The sequence below is a fragment of the Rousettus aegyptiacus genome, unplaced genomic scaffold, assembly GCF_014176215.1.
Source record: "Rousettus aegyptiacus isolate mRouAeg1 unplaced genomic scaffold, mRouAeg1.p scaffold_m13_p_2, whole genome shotgun sequence".
Taxonomy (NCBI): domain Eukaryota; kingdom Metazoa; phylum Chordata; class Mammalia; order Chiroptera; family Pteropodidae; genus Rousettus; species Rousettus aegyptiacus.
The window spans coordinates 113,010,405-113,026,731 of NW_023416295.1; the positions used below are offsets into that span (position 1 = coordinate 113,010,405).

The window sequence follows — 16,327 nt, forward strand, 5'->3', positions numbered from 1 at the left end:
AGAATTTAGGTGATAAAAAAAATAGAATGTGAACAAAACCCTAAAGCACAGTTCACAGTTCTCTTCCCAATTAACTAAGAGCTTTCAGGACATATTTTAAAAGAAATGTTTTGACTTTAAAAACATAACCATTTAAATTGTAGGTGTCATTTTAGAGAACACTGACTGCATTCTTAAAATAATACATTTGGAAAAGAGACACTTTAGGTTTCCTTTAAGTCAGTACTGTACAAGCTCAAGTGAATATTAAATGTAGTATTTCCTAGCTCTATTAAGTATTCATAAGCTTTCCTACTGTTGTCTCTATATCAAGGACAAGTCCTGTAAACCTTGCTCTGTAAAATTTGAAATTAGCTTAATAATCTAGGAAAACAACGGTTTCTTTCTCTAGCTAGAAAATAGAGATTAAAAAGAAATATATAAAGGAGGAGGAGGAACGCGGCCCATACTTGTCCATTCATGCAAGTTTTAGAGCTCTTTAGATACTTTAGGCTCAAAATGTATAATTAACTTTGTTTGAATGATTAACACGCAATTGCTTTTTAGCCTGATACCCATTTGCTTAGTTATCTTTGCCTGTGTGGCACCAGCATTTGGTTCTTATACACTTATTTTATAAAGACCTTGGAAAAGTACTATAGATAAAGGTCCATTAAAAAATAAACAGGAATAAAGCTTAAGAATTTTATTTTCCTGGCTTTATTGTTTTTAAACTATTGACACACATGTGTGTGTTTTCATATGTGTATAAAACTATAGGAACATTATAATATTTAGTTTTTAAGTATTTGAGTTCAATAGAGTTGAAGATTCTTGGAAAAATTTAAAAAGGTGGATCAGAGAAGCAATATATGTTACAAAACAGTCTCTAAGGCTCGATTTGCTTCTCTGTAAAATGGGATAATAGAATCTAATATGCAATATGTTTGCAGGATTAAATAAGATGGAAGATATTTTAAGACAAAAGTGCTTACTAAATATTACCTAGTAGTAGTATTATTGCTGTTATACATTTTATTTGTTAATGTTGACACCTTTTGAATAACATAGGCAGTATTGATCAGGCATCTTAAACCTATTACTAGTTGCTGTTATCACTTAACCCTGTAGAGCTGTTAGCAGCAGCATGGCCCTAAATTTTTTACTTTCCTGAAGCCTCCTAAAACAATGGATATAGAGTTAGATTTTTGGGGTAGAATTGGTCAAAAACAATACAAAACAATCAGATAATTACCATAGCTTGCTAATTGGTTATGGATATAAAATGTCCATACAATTTTGGTGATTCAGGAATATTTGCTGATAGTATTCAGGAATATTTGGTACTAACTTTCATTATTATGTTGTTCACATTTTCAAAAATATGGTCTGATGCTGTATAGCCTTTTATATTTTCTAGAATTAGCCCATTTTCTTTATTCTTAGAGCAGAGCACCAAATTTTTAATTCGTAACTGACAACACTGACTTGAACCATTGCGAATGCAGTAAATGTATGTGTGTGTATTTGCCACTCGTACTTCTCAGCAACTACTAGCTTGTTAATCTCCTGAAATCTGAGTCTTCTCATTTCTTTACTAAAACTGCTTCATCAAAGTGGTGACTTAATTATCTCATCCAATAGCCTTTATTTTTATCTTCTTTGAATGGTGCAGAAAGTGACATGTTAATCCCTTCTCCTTGAAGCATCTCTGACATTGCCCTGCTCTTGTCACTCAGACTGACAATATTTCCTTATTAATCTTATCCAAGTCTTTTTTTTTATTTATCTTATTTTATTTTATTTTTTATTATAGTGACAATGGTTAATGAAATCCAATAAGTTTCAGGTGTATATTTTAACAGTAAGACATATGTGTGTGTGTGTGTGTGTGTGTAGTTACACTGTGTGTTCACCTCCCATAATTAGATTTCTTTCTGTCACCACATATTTGACCCCTTTTACCCCATCTACTTCTCTCCTCCCCCTTTTCCCCTCCCTCCTCACCCTCTGGTAACCACTTGTCTATTGTTCATGTCCATGAATCATTGTTTGTTTGTCGCCGTTAGGTTTATATCTCACATATTAGTGATATCATGTGGTTTTCAACTTTTTCTGTCTGGCTTATTTTGCTTAGCATGATTATTTTGAGGTCCATCATGTTGTCGTGAATGGCAGTATTTCATCTCTTCTTTTGGCTGAGTAATATTCTATTGTATATCTATGTACCACAGCTTTTTTATCCAGTCATCTATCATAGGACACTTCAGTTGCTTCCACATCCTGGCCACTGTGAATAATGCTGCTATGAACATTGGTGTGCAGATATCTTTTTGGACAGGGTTTTCAAGTTTTGGGGATAAATACCCAGTAGAGGGATTGCTGGATCATATGGTAGATCAATTCTTAGTTTTTTGAGGAACCTCTATACTGTTTTCTGTAGAAGCTGTATCAGTTTTCAGTCCCACCAGCAGTGTGTGAGGGGTTTCTATTTCTTCACATCCTCTCCAGCACCTGTTATTACCGGTCCTGTTGATAACAGCTATTCTAACAGGTGTGAGATGGTATCTCATTGTGATTTTGATTTGCATTTCCCTAATAGCTGATGATGATAAGCATCATATGTTTGTTAGCCATTTGTACTCTTTTTGAAAGAAGTGTTCAGGTCCTCTGCCCATTTTTTGATTGCACTCTTTATTTATTTATTTTTGTTATTGAGTTGTATGACTTCTTTGTATATTTTGGATATTAGGCCCTTGTTGGAGACATTGCTTACAAATATATTTTTCCATTTGGATGGTTGTCTCTTTACCTTGTTGAAGGTTTCTTTTGCTGTGCAAAACCTTTTTAGTTTTATGTAGTCCCATTCATTTATTTTTGCTTTTACTCCCCTTACCTTCGATGTCAAATGCATAAAATCCTCTTTAAGTATAAGATCCATAAGTTTAATTCCTATGTTTTCTTCTGTGCAATTTATTGTTTCAGGTCGCAATTCAGGTCCTTAATCCATTTTGAGTTAATTTTGGTGTGTAGTGATAGACAACAATCTAGTTTCATTCTTTTGCAGGTGGCTTTCTAGTATTCCCAGCCAAGTCTTATACCGTAGTCTTTTTACTATAAGATTTGTGCTTTTATTCCTATTTATTTGTTGTCTTCATAAGCCTTCTTAAATATCCATAAAAGGAAGTAGTTTGGTGTGAATAAATGAATCAAAATTGACTTAAATCTTATGTTTGTTTTGGCCACAATTTTGCTATTACTCCTTGTCAATATTTATTAAGTACAAATATTTATTAATATTTATTATCAGAGCCATTGACATAAAATATGAAAATTCCTGCTGGCACAAGCTTGTATTTTACCAAAGGAGCAGAAAATAAAATATTACAGAAATGAGGTAAGTGCTATATATGTCAGTGAGATATGAATAGGACATTAACAATAAAGTGCTGAATTTTGCCTCAGATTTCAGGGATTTTTTTCAAAGACCAAGTGATTTCTGAGCTGAGTCTTGAATACTAAGTCAGTGGTCCCCAACCTTTTTTGGCAACAGGAATGGGTGCTCCTATGAAAGTCTAATGCCCGATGATCTCAGGTGGAGCTGAGGCAGTGATGCTAGCTCTGGGGAGTGGCTGCAAATACAGATCAAGCTTCACTGACTAGCCTACCTCTTACTTCCTGCTGTACAGCCCGCTTCCTAATAGTCCATGGACCGGTACTGGTTGGGGACCTCTGTACAAAGTAGTTCCTTGCCAGCCACACAAAGGAAAGGGGTATATTTCAGACAGAAGAACTGCATGTACAAAGTTATGAAGGTTAGGGTACCTACACATCATAAACGATGGTGATGATTCCAATAAAAAGGTATATGTAAGGTCCACATAAAGAAATTCCTTAAAAGACATTAAGAACATTGTGCCTTATTTAAGTAGAAAGTGACACGATCACATTTGTTTCCTTAAAGGAGTGCTTATTCCTAGTACTCCTGGAAAAGCTACTTATAGGCAAATTAAAATCTAAGCAAATGGTACTGGGAATGGAGAGAAAGGAGAAAAATACTAGGAATATTCGAAGTCTGAGAATCTGCAAGATTCAGTGATTCAGCAGATGAAGATGTTGGGGAGGAAAAAGGAGTCTAGGTACTAAGTTGGTTACTTGGTAAATGATGGCTCAAAATAACAGATATATATAATGGAATGAGAAGATCAAATTTAATCGATATATTGGGCAGGTAGAGTTTGAAGTTCCTTTGAAATCATCAACAGTAAAATGTATAGTAGTCACTGTGGTGGTTAACTTTATGTGTCAACTTGACTAACCAAGGGATGTCAAGGTAGTCGGTAAAACAGAAATAATGTGTCTGAGAGGGTGTTTCTTGAAAAGATTAACATTTAATTCGGTAGACTGAGTAATGCAAAATGTGGGTGAGCACCATCTAATCCATTGAGCCACCAAATAGAACAAAGGTGAAAGAAGGGGAACTTTACTCTCTCTGCTTGAGCTGGGACGTCCATCTTCTCCTGCCCTCAAACATTGGCACTCCGGTTCTTGGGCATTCCAACTCAGACTGGGACATAAACCATTGGCTTTCTTGGGCCCCCAACTCGTAGGCAGCAGATTGTGAGCCTTCTCTATAATCACATGAGCCAATTCCTCATAATGAATCTCTTTCCCTATACTGATATATATCCTATTGGCTCTGTTTTTCTGGAGAATCCTGGCTAATACAATCATTATTTTGGTTGCCTTTATAGTATTTGTTATTTTAGAGTAAAGAAATTAGTATTTTCTGAGAAATTTATTTATGAATTACAAAGAAAAGGTATAAGATGAAGAATGACATTTGAGTTACCATTGATGCATTAATAGCAGTTGGACTCATGGAAGTAGTTGAGATTACTAGATTCCAAGAGATTCCAATTTTTAAGCATTGGATTCAGATAAATTTGATTATTCCAGATTTCTGTGAATACTGAGAATTCCTTAGGTTATAGCTCACTTCATTCATGACAGTTTTAAAATCATTAATATAACAAATGCTTGGTTTTATTTATTTATTTTATACTCTAGCAAGGCAGCTAATTGTATTAAAGATTGCCATGGGAATCTTGTGATCTTATATAGAATTACCATCATCAGTTATACATATAAGGGCTAGGAAACACATATTTTCTCAGATTAGGATATAATTTAGCGATGTGAGCAAACATACATTTGATGATAAATAATCAAAAAAATTTTCTTTCTAAATGGTAAAAAATGATATGGGAAGAATGGCTTTGTTTCATATTTTCGTAAATCTCTTTCATGTCTGGCTTAATAGAAAATGGCTGGGTTCTCATATCTGCTTGAACACTCAATCTGTCGTGACATCACGTGTCATATAGCCTCTGGAAAACTACCCTGTAAACTAGTGAGATAATGAGAATAAAAGGCAAAAAATGTTATTGCAAAACTCATTTTTATTTTATGGTTCTCAATAAAAGATCTCAGGATCACCAGAAGTCCCCAGACCATCCTTTGGTAGCTGCTGATACAGTTAAATTGCAAACACAAGCAACAATAATGTCTATCCTACCAGATTTCCAATTACATAGCCAATCAATCCCTGTCAGATTTTAAATATGGCTTTTCTACTTATATGAGATTACAGATAACACAGGGACTTTTGTTTTGTGGAATGCAGAAAATTTATCTCTGCCTTCCAGGAAGAATTTGTAACTATTTGCAAGAGTGCCCAAGACCTTCAGGAAGAGGAGAAACTGAAACTTTAGTGTTCTTTATCTACATAGGGATAGCTGCTGAGGTAAACTACCGTAGGCTTGAAAGGTCTTGACCTAGGCTTTGTAACAAGGAAGAGCAAATATCCACTAAAAAATATGATTTTCAGGAAGAGGGAGTACTAAAATCCTAACTTAAAAATGTAAATATATGTGGGGGAAGGACCGGCCCTTTTGGAGCTGTGGTTGGGAATGGATGACTCTCAGAGTTCCACTACTTGGGCATAATGCCGTGTGTGTGTGTGTGTGTGTGTGTGTGTGTGTGTGTGTGTGTGTTTAAAAGATTGAGCAAGTTGATATGAAAAAAGAGAACAATAATATTTGAGACTGAAGCTTGTGACACCCTGTCATGTCCTTGGACAGCAAAAGTGGCGCCGAATGGTAGACAAGCATACATGGCACTGCATGGGTATGTTTTAACCACAGTGCCACAGTATTGAAAGAAACAAATATATCATGTTCTGCAAATCTGACAGGTGTTTGTAAACAGGTCACCTCCTTCACCTTCAACTTTATCCATCCTTCGCCACTCTCACTTTCAAATAAGGAAAACGAAAGATTCCTGGATAATTCCTTTTGAAAAGTGATTGTTAGCTTCATGAAAGATATACTGGGACTCATGGTAGACAGAGTTTAAAAATCCCTCTAAATAATCCTAGGTCACAGTGGTATACGTCATATCATTTCAAGACAAATTGAATGATATAGAAATAAATTTAAAACAAAATTTGAGGGAGAGTTTTCAATAATTGAAATTTAGGAATTATTTATGTTTATATTGTAAAATGATTATATGTAGTCTGTTATTTTTATGACAGAAATATAGAATTTATCTCATTTAATAAAAACCATTATAAAATAATTTTGTGAAATATATTAATTACACAGACACTAAATTTTATTGTGAGGCTTAGGGAAGCAAAATGATACTGTGTATTTATATTTGGTGACTTTTAATCCCAGTTACCTAACTTTGAACACCGTAATTCATTGCGATAATACTAATATATGTAGAGGTCCCCTCTCCGGTATCCCTGAAAATTACAATTGGATATAAATAGACGTGTTTTGGCTGTAAACAATAAAAATTTCAGTTAAATCAGTCTGTGGCCCAGAGAAAAAAAATGTAGTGAGGATGGTGTGTTTATGTTGGATAAGGATATCAAAAAACATATGTGGAAGTATTTATTAGAAGCCACATAAATCTCAGTGGCCAAGGGGTTTTTTGATTTGAAGAGTGTAAATGTTATATTTTTAATATTGATTTCTATGACTATGTATATAATAAATTCATGCCTATATATAATCTATACCTACATATGTAATACATATCTATCCATATATATAAATGTTTTCTGTGTAGGTAAAGATATAAAACATATAACATGTTATAAACACACACATGATTATATACAGATACCTTATTCTTAATCTTCATTTTCACTGATTTCTGAATTTAGTAATTATGTATGTGTATGATGTCCCAATTGAAGAAAGATCAACCTTCTGCAAACTAATTCAGTACCATAAATGCAACAGTTTGTGGAATTGTTTTTAAATGATAAAATTTGGATGAATAAAAACTGATTTTACTAGCCTCAGAAGAATCTGAACTGTCAGCTCCTCATGGAAGCAGCAGACACTGGGCTCTGGTTGTCCCCATTTGGCTGGCCCTTGAGAATGGACTTAACTAGTAAAAGAGTCTTCTTCTCTTTTTAGAGACCACAGTTCTATGAACAACATCACACTCTTGTTAATCATGGCAAAGCTAGTGTATGGGACTCAAATACATATATAATTAAGAGCATCTACAAAGTTTAAGGTGCTATTTAAAAAAAAAAAGCAAAATGGCAAAGCGCCAACGTATAATTTCTATAGGCCAGTGAAATCAACTTAATAGTCATTGAGAATAAATATCTAGATTTAATGCTCTATGGTCATTATTTTCTTTGAATTTTGTTTTAAAATTAAACATATAATTAGGATGAAAAGTTTTGTAAAAAAAACTAAACATTATAGATTCATAATTCCTCATTAACAATACACTCACCCAATGTCACTCTTACACCCAGCGTAACACTACTAAGAATATAGTGTTTCTATTTATTTGCATCATTAGTTGTACATAAAGAGATGGGATTAGATTATATATTGTTGTTCCACAGCCATTTATTTTTGGCTTGATATGTTTTATTTGTGATCATTTCTCATCATTGTGTACTGAGCTATCTCATTCTTTGTAATGCTGTGTATTATGGACATACCATCAACTCATAGATATTTATGTATATTTTTTTGTTTTGCACAAAAAATACTTCAATGACTGTCCTTCTACATCTCTCCTTGTACTTTTATACAAATATTTTACCAGAGTAAATTTCCCAAAGTGGAAATTTTGGATCAGAAAGCCCTATGAGCTCAGACACTTTAGTACTGAAGTCCTGCTTTTTTCATGTCTTCATTTCATTATTTAAGAAAGAAAAGTAGAATAGGCATAATAGGAATGAAGCATTCCCATTTGGAAAACATATAATGTCCTTGGAATACAAACTAAAAATAGATTTACCTCATGTGGAATTTTAAAAACTGAAATTCCTTAGCTTATATTTTAGGTAACTTAAAAAGCTCCCTGCAATGTTAATTTCCGAATATTAAATGATCTCACTGACTTTCATTAAAAAAAATAGAGCTGAGTTTGATTTTTTCTTCAAGTTTTTTCTTATTTTTGTTTTTGCCTTTAAAGTTTGCAAAATATGTTGAAGTTTCTAATTGTGATTTAAGAGGAGAAAGGGACTTTTAAAGAACAGAGTATGTTTTGGGGGCCAAAGGTATTTTTATATAGCAAATAAACATATTTTTAAAGTTTATTCCTTTACTAATTTTGTAAGAATTGAACACCCACTTCTTGTGTTTGGTCAGAACTTTTCCTTGGCTCTGGGGATAGATGTTTAAGTCCCTCCCTTCAGATGTGTGGAATCAGTAACAAAAGTGTGTGAAAATTGCTACAATGTCAGTGATCCTGAGCTCATGGGGAACAGGAAAGGTTCACTTAATGAGTCTGGTTCTCCTTGTGTTTTGAGATTTTTGCATTTTTGAGTTGGTTATATTTATTTTAATACTAACAAGAAGGAGAAAATGATGAAACATAAAAACATACCCAACATGCTCCCCTCCCTCAGTCCATTTTTTTCTCAACCTATTTCACATACCTAGAGATCTACTTGAATGTTTGCATCAAGTTAGCTTCACATAATACCTTTTTTGTTGAACTTGGACTGAGGACTACTTCCCCAAGGCTTCTAATTGGAAAAATAAAAAAGATATTTGGGCACTTTGTATAGCTAAGCATGGATGCTGGGCTTATGAAGAAAAGGTGTCTAGTCATTGGACCCACAAGCCAATGTTTTAGCAGGATATTTCCCTTCTGAAATGTCTTTATGATGCATCCGTTCTATGAATTCTGCCTGAAAAGCTTTCTAAGATTTTGCTTATTTAACATGTTTCATTTTCATTTAATGCCTAGGAGTTGTGGCCTTATCACAAGGGAAAAGTAAGAGAGATGACAATGTGATTTTCTTCCCCAACTCCCTGCTAAGACAAGTTCCATTTACAGAAGGAATGAAAGCTACTATTGGCAACATTTGGACCAATAAACCAGCTAAATTTGCTTCTGCTTTAAATTTGGCTTTTTTGCTTCAATATTCATACTTTATTGTTTCAGCATGTTTTGTTTTCTTTTTTACATTATTTTTATTCCATTAGAATGTGCTGTACCTTATTACTTTGCTCATTCATTCCTTCTCTTTTTAATTCTTTCATCCTTCTATTTAGCCATAGTAAATACTAACTACTGTGCCAGGAGCAAGAGATCCAAAATGAATACGACATCATTCTAGCCCTTAAGAGTTCCTAGCTCAGTGAAGGAGAAAGACAAATAAATAAAACCCTTTTCCCCATTTCTTTTCTTTTTAATTTTTCTTAATATTACTCAATCTAACCTCATATTTATGCATTTCAGCTCAATGCAGTGAGTCATAAACAAAAGAAGACATTTTCTACATCCAAGGCTCTTTGAATTAAGTTCAGATAAAGTGCACAAATTCCTTGCTAATGCAATCTAAGTGTTGCCTCTGGGTAATTTCAGTTCTTCAAGGCTGCTGGAGTCACTCTTTCATTTGGTAGTCAAACTAAGTTCTTAATAAACTGAGCTCCTATTCTTTATTTCATGGGAAGCTCTGTCTCTCCCAATTTCTCCAAGGACTTCCTTGAGGGCTAAATTTCTCCTGATTACCTTTCACTCGTATTTGTTGCCACAAATATTTTTGAACCTCACTGTGTATCTTGTCTCTCATGGTTTACTGCTGCCCTCTTTTTGTCTTCTCAGGCCCCAATACCTCATTACTCAAAGCACCATCATCACGGAGCTGTTCTATACAACCACCTTTTGCTGAAAACATAAAAGAACATTGTCTTAAAATTTAATATTCTCCATTGGTACCCCAAAGTTCTACAGCTGTATGTGTGGAAATATTTCTCCCTTACTTGCCCTTACATTAGGAACCTTTCCTCATTATCCTTAGAGACTTTCCCCATTTTCTTCTCTTCAAAATTCAACTCCCTTCCAAGCTTCCCACTGTCAAGCTAACGCTCAATTTCTTACCATGTTATTTTGAAGCATACAGTTACAACTCTCTCATTCTAGATCATACCTAGTGTCTTTCCTTAATCTTTACGAATAAATAAATAAATAAATAAATAAATAAATAAAGGCTACTTAGCTGGTTTTTTAAAGCAAAATAATCACCTACTTCTCAGATTATTTCCAGAATGCCAAAGTTTGTTTTCTTTTTTATATCCTTTAATTTCCCTTTTTTTTTTTTTTTGGTGTATTGTATTTGTGTTGAAGCCAGAATTATATCACAACATACACACAGAAACACACATACCAAGACACAAACATCCCATTACTTAGGAGGTAGTAAACAATTTTTACTAAGGTTTAGGAAGATTCTTTTAAGATTCTACAAATGCTTATAATTTAAAAACTACTCCGATTCATTTAATAATGTTTTATCAATCTTGTGTTCTCAATCTGTTGAATGAAACACTGGAACAGTAGTTTTCAAACTGTAATATGCATAGCAATCACCTAGGAAGCTGTTAAATGCAGATTTCTTCTCCCCGCACAAGAGAATCTGGGTCTGGCATCTGATACAGAGGTAAGGAATTTGCATTTATGTAACCTCCTCAAGTATATTCTCATGAATGTCATCTTAAGCTCACACTCTTTTTCTAGGAATATGGGTGGATAATTTAAATGATATGCAAATACACGTTACTTATTCCAGCCACCAAAAGTGGTATCTGAAGACTGTTGACCTTTTCCTGACAACAATAACTTGTTTAATAAATATAAACATTAGGTTCTAGTAGTTGTTATTGAGGTAATAATGACATTTTAAAAGTATATATAAGACCACAATATATATAATAAATGATTTCTAATATTTGCATAGTGCTTTAAATTAAATAAAAAACACTTTAATAAATATCTTTTATTTTTACATCATCCCAAACAATGGGTCTGGAATAAAAATTTAAGACAAGTAAATCCCGTAAGTTTCTCAACTGGTCGAAAGAAACACTACCAGCAACCAGACTGCTTGCTTTAAAGTCATCTTACAGCTTCATTATAAAACTCAGGTAATATTTTTGGTTGATTTGAAGCTCTTCATAAAAAAGAGGTTAACATTTTAAAAGTCAGAGGTTTCTGTGCTACGTTGGGACTTATTTACCAAAATTTGTACAAAAGAGGCAGATTTGGAAAACTGCTATTCCTGTGGTGTTAGTCAAGGCATTGCTTGTGCAAGTGAGACTGAGAAAGTTCAAACTATTTTTGTTAAAGCGTCCTACTCTGTGATACACAGGTGTCCCCTTTCTATCAGTTTAACTTCCACTTATACCCCAGATTGCAGTCTATTGATGTTTTTGGAGAGGTCTCTATGACCCCTCTAAATGAAGTATCTTTTTTGATTATTTTTTTTCTTCATTGCTTTTATTATAATTGTAATTAGATATTTTTTTGTGTGGTTTATTTAATATACATTGCATCCCTTGTGGTTTGCAAGTTCCTCAAAGGCAGGGATTATATTTTTGCTAACTGCTGTTAAATTAAGACTCTAGTCCCATGGTCTGGTGTAGAGACGCACTTAATACATATTTGTTGAATGAATGAAGAGTAGAAAGTGTCCAATTAGAAAGGGTCTCAGTGTTTTATATTGACAAGCATTGAAGTATACTAGAAAACTGTCTTTGTTGTATGGGAGATGGGTTGCTGAGCTAGGACTGATTTTGAAGGAGAAATGCTGGGAGGTTTCACTCAGTTCACTATGAATATAGGTGGAGAGAGTTTGAGACTGCAGAGTTAGCTGAAAAGAATTCTGACTGAGGAACATTAGAAACATAAAATGAAAATTGCCATTTATTTTAACTGTTTTATAGTCTCTAACTCATATGTAGAATTAGCTCACTAAAACTTTTGATGCTTAGCCTGGAAGGCTTGAGACCGGAGGGGATGGTGGAGAATATAGGGAGTGTCTGAGGTAAGGTGGTATCGATATGTTCATGCCCAGCAGGGCTCTAATAATAGAAGATTTTAGGAGGAATCATAACCAACATGACTCTCAATCTATAGATAATGTTTTGATTAGATTAAGAAGTGGTATTTAAATCAAAGATAACTGATTCTTCCTCCAAAAGATGTCATCTTTTAAGATATCTAGGAGGTTTTAGTGATACTAAGTGTTAGAGGAGGTAGTTGATTAAAAAAAAGAACTGTGTATTTATTTGTGCAAAGGGAAAGCTGAGTGAGAAAAAGCATGCTGCTATTTCACAGTATGTCTGGGAAAGATGATAGTCAAGTCAAAATGTCAAAATGAAGAGAAGCTGGAAGATGTGCATGGGAAAATAAGTGAAAGCCATGAAAATGACCTGTCTTATAATACTGTTTGGATGCTGTACTAACTGGCACTCTGCAAAGACCATTCTATAATTTTGATGGTTCTTTAAGGCAGGTAGTCATGGTCTTAAGATTTTTTTTAGTCCTTTTGTATATCTCTGACATATTTGGTGAGATTTGTTTATCTCTTACATTGAGACCTAACCAGGTAAAAAAGGAAGTGGTTTCAAACTTAGATCTTCTCAGTAGCATGGTTGAGTAGGTATTAGGGAATAGCTTTGGATTTTGATATACCCTATAATTTCCAAATAAGGGCCTCCCTCCACTGGACTAATGACCTCCAGCTTTTGAACAATTTATTTGTTTACATCTTCAAGGAACAATCTCTTGGTGCTCATTTAGCATGCTAAATCTGAGAGCATTGTCAGACAGCAGTAGGAGGAAACTGTCAGTTTCTTTGAAAGCCTCTGCTACTGACTGCAACAGTACCAGTCAAACAACTCGGTTTCAGTTTTTCAGGTTTTTAACTTTTCAGTATGTGATCCCAAAATAAATAAATGTTTCAACATACTTTTATTCTATCTTTGAGAGTTTGGTAGAATGCAACAGAACCTCACGTGCAACTTGTCAGGTTAGTGTCTCAGGTCTCTCACTTTGTATCTTGGCTTTGTGAAAGTGATTAAACTTTGTGCTTAATATTCCAGAACTGTAAATTGCGGTAGTAGTGTTGTTAAAAATATTGATATGAGTTAATTATGTAAATTGCTTTTAAGAGTGTCTAATAAGAACTATGTAGGTGAGAGCTTTTATTATTATTACATATTAGTAGGTGTGTAATCAGATGTTATTGACTAAAGAAATGAAATAAAGAATTGAATTAAAAATACTTGCAACTTGATAACATGATATTCTAACATTTGGAGTTTTTTCCCAGGAGAGGAATTGTTTTATTTGTTCCTTAACTCTGTTTCTCTCTCTTCAGTCTTGCTGCCTACTCTACTCTAGATTTACTGTTTTAGATAAGTTGCCACTTTAAGTCGATATAATTTAAGTGGTAATATAACTCAAAGATTTTGTGTGTGTATGTGTTCATACTTCATGATAACCTGAATATTTAATGTATAGATAAAAATCTACAGTTAAATTTGGGTGGCTTCCAAGTTTCCATTAGGGTGAACTGCACCTTACAGTTAAAGATGTAAAACTTGATCTAATACATGAAGATTTCTAGGATCATAAACAATATCTGGAGCCATTTTCTACCTTTATTATGTTTTTTCAGTCTTCTGCCCTTTAACATTCTTTTGGAGTGATTTTTATGCTCTCTTCACAGGTATACAAAACAGTCAATAAATTATTTTCCAAAACGAAGCAAAAGTTTTTACTTAACATAAGCTGAAAAGAGGACTTAGAACATATAACATATGCAACTCTAATCGTTACCTGCACGTCTTTTTTTCACTTGAATAACATCCTAAGTGAAAGCTCCCAATACGCTTTTATTGTTTTTTGTTTGTTTGGTTTTTGGTTTTTGGTTTTGGGTTTTTTTTTTTTTTTTTTTTTTTTTGGTCTATGGGTATCGATGCTTTTAGATTTGGATCCAATTATGTCATGGTTCAGATCACTCTCTTTTTTTATTTCTTTTTTTTTCTTACAGTTTATTGCTTTTGCTTCTTTATTCTTCATCCTGGTTTCAATCACAACCTTTTGCCTGGAGACACATGAAGCTTTCAATATTGTTAAAAACAAGACAGAACCAGTCATCAATGGCACAAGTGTTGTTCTGCAATATGAAATTGAAACAGATCCTGCCTTGACGTATGTAGAAGGAGTGTGTGTGGTGTGGTTTACTTTTGAATTTTTAGTCCGTATTGTTTTTTCTCCCAATAAACTTGAATTCATCAAAAACCTCTTGAATATCATTGACTTTGTGGCCATCCTACCTTTCTACTTAGAGGTGGGACTCAGTGGGCTCTCATCCAAAGCTGCTAAAGATGTACTTGGCTTCCTCAGGGTGGTAAGATTTGTGAGGATCCTGAGAATCTTCAAGCTCACCCGCCATTTTGTAGGTCTGAGGGTGCTTGGACACACTCTTCGAGCTAGTACTAATGAATTTTTGCTGCTGATAATCTTCCTGGCTCTGGGAGTTTTGATATTTGCTACTATGATCTACTATGCTGAAAGAGTAGGAGCTCAACCCAACGATCCTTCAGCTAGTGAGCACACACAGTTCAAAAACATTCCTATTGGGTTCTGGTGGGCAGTGGTGACCATGACTACATTGGGCTATGGAGATATGTACCCCCAAACATGGTCAGGGATGCTGGTAGGAGCCTTATGTGCTCTGGCTGGAGTGCTGACAATAGCCATGCCGGTGCCTGTCATTGTCAACAATTTTGGAATGTACTACTCCTTGGCAATGGCGAAGCAGAAACTTCCACGAAAAAGAAAGAAGCATATTCCTCCTGCCCCTCAGGCAAGCTCACCTACTTTTTGCAAGACAGAATTAAATATGGCCTGCAATAGCACGCAGAGTGACACATGTCTGGGCAAAGACAATCGACTTCTGGAGCATAACAGATCAGGTAAGGCACAATTTCAAATGCATGCCATTAAATACTTTATAGACCAGTATGTCCCTTAGGTAGAAGGCAGCCATTTTCATTTTCAGCAAATATTCAGTTCTAACTATTACCAAATGTGTTTGTGTAAGGCTTGTAGACCTAGATGGTAGCTTTTCTAAGTGAAATCCAAGTAGGAGTTTGCATAGCTGGTCTATAGAGTTTTCCTGCTTTAGTGGGAATGCCCTTTGCTGATGGTGCCAATATTTTCTTTTGCCTGTTTGTTGCTTTTGTGCCAATGTTTCTTTGTTTCCCTGCACGATGTGATGGTATGATATTGGCCATTTTCCATCCTTCATCCTCAAAATGTTGATCTCCATAACATTTTGCTTGGTGTGTTTGTCTTAGTTTTATCTCTGCCACATGGGACCATGCATCTCAACCTAATTCACAAGAAGCAGTTACTTAAGAAGAATGGATGTTTACATTTCAAAGGCATAAACATCCAAGAGGTGATACGGAAGATAGCCCTTTTGATAACAAAAGTCTTCCCTAATAATATTTTGAAAAATTGATTAGATTTTAATTATCCTTAGATTAAGTAGGATTTAATATAATCCATTTGGACCGGGCAAAGTGCTATGTAATATAATCAACTCACCATTATTCTGGGGAGAGATGATCTATTTTGGTTAATCAATGGCAATGTTGAATTTTTTTGTGGATTTTCTTTTTTCATGCAGTATGCATTGGGCTCTGTTTCCTGCCAGAACTGAATATTGGATGATTTACTGCTTGATATTAGCTGAATCTCTACTTCTCTCTATTGCCATAGATATTCTAGAGTACACTGACTAGACTGACTGTAAATTGATATTTGACTTGCTAAAGTGATCATCAGTATTATTATTTCTAGTCTATTATGTCTGGTACAGATGAAAGATTTTGTAGATTAAACAACTTAGTTACTTTTAGCCTACTGTGAAAATTTAAGATACATGCATTCTCTATAACTTGGGTATATGTAATCTTCTTGTAGAAAAATTATT

At 34.3% G+C, this 16,327-nt stretch overlaps 1 protein-coding gene across 11 annotated transcripts in view; it reads left to right on the forward strand.

Annotated features, from left to right (window-relative positions):
- KCNC2 (potassium voltage-gated channel subfamily C member 2) overlaps nucleotides 1-16,327 on the forward strand; it is a 167,661-nt gene that overhangs the window by 142,191 nt on the left and 9,143 nt on the right. For 6 of the 11 annotated variants that reach the window (XM_016125422.2, XM_016125430.2, XM_016125429.2 and 3 more), the window contains exon 3: nucleotides 14,375-15,302. In XM_016125422.2, the coding sequence (XP_015980908.2) occupies nucleotides 14,375-15,302 (928 nt within the window). Of the gene's footprint in view, nucleotides 1-14,374; nucleotides 15,303-15,686; nucleotides 15,791-16,327 lie in introns of those variants that run through there. The other 5 variants (XM_016125425.2, XM_016125428.2, XM_016125427.2 and 2 more) reach the window with 3 other exon arrangements.